This window comes from Poecilia mexicana, unplaced genomic scaffold (assembly GCF_051168715.1).
Source record: "Poecilia mexicana isolate PSO_F unplaced genomic scaffold, ASM5116871v1 scaffold_9, whole genome shotgun sequence".
Lineage (NCBI taxonomy): Eukaryota > Metazoa > Chordata > Actinopteri > Cyprinodontiformes > Poeciliidae > Poecilia > Poecilia mexicana.
Window position 1 is genome coordinate 902,247 of NW_028263378.1, and position 9,056 is coordinate 911,302.

At 46.6% G+C, this 9,056-nt stretch overlaps 2 protein-coding genes across 2 annotated transcripts; one reads left to right on the forward strand and one right to left on the reverse strand.

Annotated features, from left to right (window-relative positions):
- The first annotated feature begins 580 nt into the window (after positions 1-580).
- On the forward strand, positions 581-3,904 carry mak16 (MAK16 homolog (S. cerevisiae)). The gene is made up of 10 exons (XM_014972226.2): positions 581-754; positions 1,454-1,503; positions 1,892-2,001; positions 2,072-2,136; positions 2,428-2,579; positions 2,652-2,706; positions 2,785-2,859; positions 3,056-3,163; positions 3,246-3,311; positions 3,505-3,904. The coding sequence occupies exons 1-10, from the start codon at positions 740-742 to the stop codon at positions 3,703-3,705; spliced, it is 897 nt and encodes a 298-aa protein (XP_014827712.2). The 5' UTR covers positions 581-739; the 3' UTR covers positions 3,706-3,904.
- A 622-nt stretch (positions 3,905-4,526) lies between these two features.
- Positions 4,527-8,758, reverse strand: LOC106906800 (ras-related protein Rab-14-like). Its single transcript, XM_014972231.2, has 8 exons — positions 8,602-8,758; positions 8,244-8,302; positions 8,061-8,114; positions 7,789-7,966; positions 6,975-7,041; positions 6,638-6,725; positions 6,521-6,551; positions 4,527-6,438 (listed from the first exon to the last, which is right to left on the reverse strand). The coding sequence occupies exons 2-8, from the start codon at positions 8,293-8,295 to the stop codon at positions 6,261-6,263; spliced, it is 648 nt and encodes a 215-aa protein (XP_014827717.1). The 5' UTR covers positions 8,296-8,302; positions 8,602-8,758; the 3' UTR covers positions 4,527-6,260.
- Between the last annotated feature and the right edge of the window lie 298 nt (positions 8,759-9,056).

The following is a 9,056-nucleotide window of genomic DNA, read 5'->3' on the forward strand; positions in this document are numbered from 1 at the left end:
AGCTGAACTAAAATAACTCAAAAATAGTTCCGGTTTAGTTTCTGTACTAAAATCCAACAAATGTGAAGCAGAACAAGAGGAACTATAAAATAGATTATTTCACCTATTTATAGAAGTTAATATTACACAGTCTGATTTTCCAGTGAAATTATAAAAAGATTATGAATATAAAGGAGCCCAAAGTACACAGATTTTAAAAATAATTCAGAATGATTGAAAATACTTCTTATTGTATCTCAATATTATTTATTGTGTATATCTATTTCTTTTGTGTTATATGTGTTTCTTATCTGATTTATTTCAAAATAGCACAATTTTAAATTGAAAAATAAGTTTAACTCCAAATTAAATAGACTTTTTTTTTTTTAAAGAATGAAAAACATACTTCACCTTAGAAGAATATCAGTTTTTAAAAACAATTTCTAAAAAATGTTTAAAAATCTTTAACATTTTTTTCCTTGTTTGGACTAAAGGCTCTGTTTATGTTCAGTACACTAAATACATAAAAACATTATAAATATCGTTGATTACCGATAATCAGTAGTTTAGCAAGTATCGCGAGATTTCTTCAAGCCGTCTCTGTGACGCTGCGCGAGATTTCCAGCTAAACAAAGATGGTGTCTTCCTGATGGTCCATGTGGCTCCACGGATCTGAAACCCTCCCGAACATTAATTTATCTTACTAAACTTAATCGGAACCGGTTACTGGATCAGCGAGGATCTCTGAGAGGAAGTCAGGATGCAGCACGACGACGTGAGTTTGATAACTTCCTCTGAAGCTGAACACAGGCTCGGTTTAGCTCCTAAGCTAACGTTAGCCACCGGTAAACCTTTAAAAACCGATTAATAATCAATCAGCTGATGGAACACTATTCTGTTATCAATAGTTCTGTCTGTTTACTAGATCCCGTTTGGACATTAAGGGTCCTACATTAGCTACATTTAATTTATGCGGAACATTTTTTTCTCCGTTAGATGCCAACAGACCTAATTGGAAAAGTCTAAAAATTAAGTTTAACCGGGTTTAGTGGAAATAAAATGAAAAGTCAGAACAGAGGTGAAGGTTCAATTGTTCGGGGTTGGTATGAAGATAATTTCGGGGGGAATAAAGTTTCAGATTTTTGTCACGTGGGTCCAGTAAACAACCTTAAAACTCCCCCGTCCTGTCCAGAACCCCTGATACGGTCCTCGTTTTCCTTCCGGTGATCCAGACTTTCCCGGAAGCTTTGAGATGTTCTCCTGCTCTAACACACCTGAATCAAATGGCTGAATGACCTCATGTCGTCAAGTTCTGCAACGGCCCGGTTGGTTCCGATGGTTTGGATCTGGAGACAAGAAAGTCTGGATCACAGGAAGGGAAGAAAACTGGATCAGGAGTTAAAGATGCTGATCTCTAAAATCAGATGTTCTGATGTTTCGGATGTGTGTAACCTTTGAACTCTGCCCTCTGCAGGTCATCTGGGACATCATTGGAAACAGGCAGTTCTGCTCCTTCAAAGTCAAGTAAGTTCTGAGGCGTCCTCCTACAGTCCGGTTCCGACCCGACCAGTTGGAGTTCTCCTGATTGGACCCGGTCCAGAGAAGTTCTACCAGACAGCTCAGGAGGTTCTCTGATTGGTTCTTCTCTGTGGAGCAGGAAACACAGAAACCAGATGGAAGAACCTCTGATTGGTTTGAGTTACATAAAATAAATATTAGATGGAGGAAATCGAGGTGAATCAGTTCCTCAGGTTTTGATTCATTTCCTGATGAAAAATCAAAACTTTCTGAGAATTAAAGGCGTTTTGGTTTCTTTTCTGTCTGGATCACAAGATCTCCAGGATTCCTGCCGGTTTATTTCCTCCCATCCATCAGAACCCTGACGTCTCTCTCTGTTCTTCTCCCGGATCAGAACCAAGGGCGGGAACTTCTGCCGGAACGAGTTCAACCTGACGGGGTTGTGCAGCCGCGCGGCGTGTCCGCTGGCCAACAGCCAGTACGCCACCATCAGGGAGGAGAAAGGTCAGCATCACCTCCCGCCGGACCGGGTTCCCGACCCGACCCGGAGTAACGGCTCCGTGTTCTGTTGCAGGTCAGTGTTTCCTCTACATGAAGGTGATCGAGAGAGCGGCGTTCCCGGCCCGGATGTGGGAGAAGGTCAGAGCATCATCATCCTCCTCATGATGAAGAAGCTGAGCTTCATTGTGTCGCTTTTTTTGACCTCTGACCCGATAAAACCGAATCATTGCCTTGAGGAGCAGCTTATTATGGGATGTTCCTCACAGCGCGTATGGAAAGCTGTCGGCTGATTTTATGATAAAACTAACAGTTTGAGAAAACTGTTGAGACTGGATCAGAACCGCTGTTCTGTTGGGCCTTTAGCTTTAGGAAGACCCATGCAGGATCCAGCCTGGTGTTCTGGTTCTGACCCGGTTCTGATGCCTGCAGGTGAAGCTGAGCAGGAACTATGAGAAGGCTCTGGAGCAGATCGATGAGAACCTGATCTACTGGCCGCGCTTCATCCGACACAAATGCAAGCAGCGGTTCACCAAGATCACCCAGTACCTGATCCGGATGCGCAAGCTGGTTCTGAAGAGACAGTGAGTTCTGAGGTGCACGGGAACCCGACCAGAACCGGGCTGTGCTTCATGTCTGGTGTTTCTCTCTTCCAGGAGGAAGCTGGTTCCGCTCAGCAGGAAGGTGGAGAGCAGAGAGAAGAGGAAGGAGGTAAGATGGAGGCGGACAAACCCGACCAGAACCGAGCCGGTGAGGGGGTTCTGACCGTGTTCTGGGTTCTGTTTGCAGGAAAAGGCTCTGATCGCCGCTCAGCTGGACAACGCCATCGAGAAGGAGCTGCTGGAGCGACTGAAGCAGGGAACGGTACGAGGAGCTGAGCGCCACCGAGGGTTCTGGTCCGACCCGGGCAGGGTTCTGGTCCGACCAGGGCGGGGTTCTGGTCCGACCAGGGCGGGGTTCTGGTCCGACCAGGGCGGGGTTCTGGTCCGACCAGGGCGGGGTTCTGGTCCAGGTTCTGGTCCGGTCAGCATTCTGGACTCACTTCCTCTCTGTGTTTCAGTACGGAGACATCTACAACTTCCCGGTCTACGCCTTCGACCGGGCGCTGGAGCAGCAGGAAGCCGAGAGCGAGTCGGACTCCGAGGTGGAGGAAGAGGAGGATGACGAGGTGATGAAGGAGGAGCCTCTAACGAGGGGGCGGGGCCAGTGTAGGTGTTTTATTCTGAAAGGTTTCCTGTTCCTGTCTGCAGGACGTTGGGCAGAGTGAGTTTGTAGCAGAAGACGAAGTGGACGAGAGCGACCTGAGCGACTTCGAGGTGAGTCAGGCAGGAAGTAGACCCTGGAACTCCAGGAAGTAGATCCTGGATCTCCAGGAAGTAGATCCTGGATCTCCAGGAAGTAGATCCTGGATCTCCAGGAAGTAGACCCTGGATCTCCAGGAAGTAGACAGGAAGTAGATCTTCAGGAAGTAGAGCTGGACGGTGGTTCTGACTGGTCTTTGTCTCCCAGGACATGAACAAGCTGAAGACGAGCAGCGATGAGGAGGAGCAGCAGGACTCCAGTGAGGAAGAGGAGGAGATGGAGGTGGAGACGAAGGCCTCGCGGTCTAAAGGGAAATCTCCGGCCAACGGATCGGCGCCGAGGAGGAAGCGAGCGTTCGTGGAGATCGAGTACGAGACAGAACCCGCCTCCAAGACCAGAACCACGTAGAGACGCTCCGATGGCGTCGGACCAGGACCGCTAACCCCCCACCATGTTGCCATGACAACAACAAAGCTGCTGACGGCGGAGTCCATTGAGCCTGAATGGCACTTTGAGTCCAGTTGGACCGAATCGGGACAGACCAGAGAGACATTAAAACCCTCAAACCTGAAAAATAAAAAATAAATTTCTTTTTTTTTAAAATAAATTTTCTGATTTGAATTTATTTGCTTCAATTTAGAAAATGTTCTGGATTTAAAAAATGATAAAATCCAACGCAGCAAAATGATGGAATAAATCCAGATTTCACATCTTAAAGCTGATCAGATTTAACCCCTGACTTCCTGTTTCTGGATCAAACATGGCGGCTTCTGCCACTGGAGGACTTCCTGCTCTGCAGTCGATGCTTGTGTCATAATTTGCAGTCACTTAATTTATGAATGCAGCGGAACTTTTTTATCATTAATAAAAACACAAAGCTTTGACATTAAAGTAAAACAAAAAAAATCATTTCATTTCTAGCCTCTATTTATTCAGTAATTGTTTTCACATAAGATAATTGAAAATACTATCAATGATTACAACAAGAAAAAAATACTTTATACTGACTGTACTGTGAATGAACTGACGTTTATTAGTGTAGCTAGCTTTTAGTTAGCGGGTCCCACCACTGCCTGCTCTACACAAGCTGAACACTAGATGGCAGCATTTGGCACATTTATCTTTAAATTCTCATTTCTACATGATCTGATCAGAACCGAATGTCTAAACTAGACATGTTGCCCTCTATCGGCAGAAGAGAGAAGTGCAGACAAACCACAGCGGTCCTGTTGTAACGTACAGTATTTATACTTTATTTACAAATAACTGAGTTCCCCGGTTTAATGACAGCTGAAGAAGAATCAGAACAATTTCATATAAATAAAGGAATCATGAGAAGCTCGATGGAGGCGCTAGCAGACAGAAAATCAAAAACAGAGAAGAAGAAATGTGCAGCTCATGATGCAGCCAGAGCGCAGCGGTCGATGTGCGCCCCCTGCTGGCGGGACGAGGTTAGTGTAGTCATGTCATGCTTCTGTTTTCCTTTGGTGAGCGAAGCTTTAAGGCGGCAGAACCAACAGAACTTTTCCAGAAACCTTCCGACTCTTTGGTCCCGACAAACTTCACAAACTAAAGTGCTGAGAAGGAAGAAGGAAGTTCATGATGAGGAGGAGGAGGATGAAGATGATCTGATTGTTCTGCTGATGGACTGAGGAGGAGGAGGAGGAGGAAGCTGCGTTATAAAAACATGGAGCCGAGCGTCCACCAATCAGCAGAGAGTTCCCCGGATACGCACAGCTGGACCTGAGAGGCACCAGAACCAGCTCAGAACCGGATCAGAACTGGGCCAGAACAGTCACGGATCAGAACCGGGTCAAAACGGAGTGGTGGATCAGAACTGAACCAGTTAACTGGGTCCGATTTTAATCTGAAATCAGTCAGAAAAGCTGCACCAGGTCAAAGGTCAGATTCCCATCTGGAAGTGAGACGCACTTTTAAGATTCATCTGGTTTTTATTTCTAGAATTTTGCAGTAATTTTATCGGCTCAGATAAAGTCCGGTTAGTCGCAGAACTAGCCGGGCCGTAAACATCGGCCCATCTGGGAGAACCAGAACCGGGTCTAAGCCACCCAATCAGTGAACAGGAAGAGTTCTCCTCAAAGATCCGTTAAGCTGGTCCCACTCCAGCCACCGGGGGGCGCCGCCAGGAATGATTTGGCTAAAAACATTTCATAAAAGATCCGGTTCTGGTTCTTTCTGATCCGATGTTATCTGGGCTCACGGGCCTGTTAGTTGGTTCTGAAAGAGTCCAACTAAAACCAGCTTTTATAAAATATCATTTATTAATACTTTAATAATTATTATTCTCTGTTCTGCAGCAGAACCAGAGACCCAGTATCTGGGTTTATCGACTAGATGTTGGACTTTCAGAACCAGGACGATTAGTTTTTATTTTTAAATTGGAGAAACATCTGGAGTCGCCAAACCCGGGCCGAGACCTGAACCAAAAGAAACCAGGAACCGGTCGGGAAATCCAGAATTTGTGGTTCTAAAGGTCATGAACTGGATTCTGGATCGACCTGGATGGAAATCCACACGGTTCTGATTGTTGGGTTCTGGACGGCCCGGTTTGGGACCCGGTTCTGTTTTCCCGGTGGGTCCCCGGAGTCTGACAGACTCAACCTGATGTTTGTGGCTGATCCGACCCGGACAGGACCGGATGTGGACCGGTACCGGTCCTGACCGGGTCTCAGGATTTTAAGAGGAGAACCTTCTGGGTTCAGCTGGGAGTCCTTAGTGACCCAGCTGTGGTTCTGATCGGATCCTGGTCTTTTGTTCTGAGCGGGGTTCGGGTTCTGACCGGCTCCGGACTCGGAGCTGGACTGGTTCTGGTACCAGAGGAGGATCAGAGACATGATTTAGTGAAGCTGATTGGATCAGTGATTTGGGTTCTGATGGAACCGGTTGTGGCTCTGCGTGGTGGTGCCGGTCGGGTCGGGTCCGGTACCGGTCCGGTTCTGAGGCTAGCAGCTGCAGCCCTCCTTGGCCGGCTGGCTGTCGGCGTTGAGCCGGCCGCCCTGCGGCGCCGACGGCTTGTGCTGGACGCCGGACTCGGCCGCGTTCAGGTCCAAACTGCCGTCCTGGATGTTCTGGTAGATCTTCTTGGCCGCCTCCAGGAACGCCTCCTCCACGTTCTCTCCTCTGGGGAACAGAAGCAGAACCAGAACCAGGAGTGAAGCAACATTTCTCACACTAACAGAACCTGAGGCGGTCCGACTCTTACGTCTTGGCGCTGGCTTCCAGGAACAGCAGACCTGAACCAACAGGAAGCAGAGAGATCGGATCAGAACCACTTCCTGTCTGACAGATAAGCCCCACCCCCCTGACTCCGCCCCCTCACCGTTCTCCTCGGCAAACTGCTTGGCCTCTTCGTACGTCACGTCCCTCTGAGCCTCCAGGTCCGCCTTGTTCCCGATCAGGATGATCACCTGGAAACGGAGAAACTAATCAGAACCAAACAGCACCGCCTGGTGGAGAGCAGCGGGATTACAGCGCTGATTGGAGGACAACCGCTGAGTTACAGCGCCGCCTGGTGGCTAATAGCTGCGTTACAGCGCCGCCTGGTGGCTAATAGCTGCGTTACAGCAAAAGCATCATTCTGGTTCTGTCAGAACCCAGAGGTGTCATTTCCATCCCTGGTTCTGGTCGGATTCAGGTCAGAGGTCAGAAGGCCTCACCGTGTTCGGGTTGGTCAGGTTCCGGGCGTCCGTCAGCCAGCTGCTCAGGTGGTTGTAGGTACTTCTCCTGAAAAACAGCAGCAGCAGAAGAAGAAGTTATTCAGCCTTCACTAGAAACAAAAAAGAAAATCATCTGCAGCAACAAATTAATGTGAAATATTTAGTTTCTGAATTTAAATTACACAGAAAAAATTCTATAAAAAAATACTAACAATAATAAATAAAATTCTAAATGATAAAAAAAAAAAACATTTAAAAAGATGAACATTAAAAAATATAGGTTTTTAAAAATCTAAAATTGATAAATATAATTAAACTAAAACTGTTAAGAAAATCTATAAAATCGAATAAAAACAGGAAAAATTACATATTGACATATTGCATAAGGCATCAGATCCGTAGTAAAAGCAAAATTATGAAAATAAACAAAACTGATATCAACTGGAAAAATAACAAAAAACATTTCAATAAAATAAAAAGATAAGTTATGAAACACAAAGATAAACTAAAATTCATAAATTTAAAAAAGCTTAACATTTTATTTAAATAGAATGTAATAATAATGAAAAAAGCAATAATAGGAGCAGATTTAAATTGAATAAATATAATAAAACTTATGTTTACTTATAACATTTTATTTACAGAAATGAACTAAAATCATCTGGACAGAAATTCAGAAAATTATTTACAGCAAATTTGCTTCAAATTTTAACATCTTTGCCAAGAAAAGATAGAAATTGTTGCTCAGTAATGACTGAGAAGAACCGCAGGTGTGTAAGAATCATAATAATTAAAGTATGAGTGTGATAACCACCTGGTGATGTCATAGACCATGAGGGCCCCCGCCGCCCCCCGGTAGTAGGACCTGGTGACGGCCCTGAAGCGCTCCTGACCCGCCGTGTCCCAGATCTGCAGCTTCACCTTCTGACCGTGGACCTCCATGATCCTCGTCCCAAACTCCACGCCGATGGTGTGAGGACAGTCGGCCATGACTGAACACACACACACACACAGAGGGTTCTGATCGGGTCCAATCAGAACCGGATCAGAACCGGGTCACAGCTCGATAAGGAGACGATCACTCACATTTCTTCTCTGTGAACTGATGAAGCAAACATGACTTCCCGACGCCCATATCTCCTGGAACACACAAACGCATCAGGACACAGGTTAAAGGTGAGCTGAATGCAGCACAGCGGTGGAGGTGTGGTGGTGTGGGCTTGTTCCAGTCAGAGGACATGGAGTGGACCCGGTTCGGTTCGGACTCACCGATGATGATGTACTTGAAGATGTAGGAGTAGTTGTAGGGAGCGGCTGTCATGGTGACTCTGTGGACGAGACAAACAGGGACACAGTGAGACCCAGACCGGTTCCGATGGTCCGAACCGGGCCCGCGCAGCCTGACAGAACCCTAACTGGAACCGGAGGCAGTCAGGCTGGACCCAGAATCCGGTTCCGAGGCGGTCCATCGTGCTTAGCAGAAGTCTCAAAGCCGATCAGCTGACTTCCCTCTCTGAGCTAACCGGCTAACAGCTAACAGCAGGAGGCCACTTTTTCCCCAAACTACAGCGGGAATGACCCAGCTACAGCCCGGCAGCTCGTCCGGAACCAGAACCTGTAGCTTTACCTTCAGTGCGGCGGTCTGGTCCTCCTGGAAACTGGTTGAACTGCTGGTTAGCTGCTGGTTGAAGCTGTTAACCGCTGATCCGTCAGGAAACCTGCTTCACTTCCGCTTCTTCTTCTTCTGGCTTCACGGCAGATTCCATCCTAACAGTTATACTACCGCCACCTGCTGGGGGTGTTTAGCTTCTACAATGGGGAAAAAAGTGAAAGACGCGGAGAGAACATGGAAAACGGTATAATTCACACATCTGCGTATTTTTTTAATTTTAAAGATTTTAATGTAATTTATTAGTTTATTTATAACAGACCAAGAACGCTAACATTTAGCTAACCCGCTAACCCTGCTGAGGCCTTGTTTACTGGAGATGTTTGTTCAGGCTGTGGCTCCAGCAGGTAAGGCTGGATGGACGAGTCTACCGTTGTTGACCTCTGGTTCTGAGATGGTAAGAGGTGGTATCA

Excerpts from the sequence above, each read along its gene's own strand:
- mak16 (XM_014972226.2), top strand. Across the intron at positions 2,580-2,651 it reads AAGCTGGTTCTGAAGAGACA|GAGGAAGCTGGTTCCGCTCA; the intron begins GTGAGTTCTGAG and ends TCTCTCTTCCAG. Across the intron at positions 2,860-3,055 it reads AGCGACTGAAGCAGGGAACG|TACGGAGACATCTACAACTT; the intron begins GTACGAGGAGCT and ends TCTGTGTTTCAG.
- LOC106906800 (XM_014972231.2), bottom strand. The coding sequence starts at position 8,295 with ATGACAGCCGCTCCCTACAACTACTCCTACATCTTCAAGTACATCATC. Across the intron at positions 8,115-8,243 it reads CTTCAAGTACATCATCATCG|GAGATATGGGCGTCGGGAAG; the intron begins GTGAGTCCGAAC and ends TGTGTGTTCCAG. Across the intron at positions 6,439-6,520 it reads CTGGAAGCCAGCGCCAAGAC|AGGAGAGAACGTGGAGGAGG; the intron begins GTAAGAGTCGGA and ends TCTGTTCCCCAG.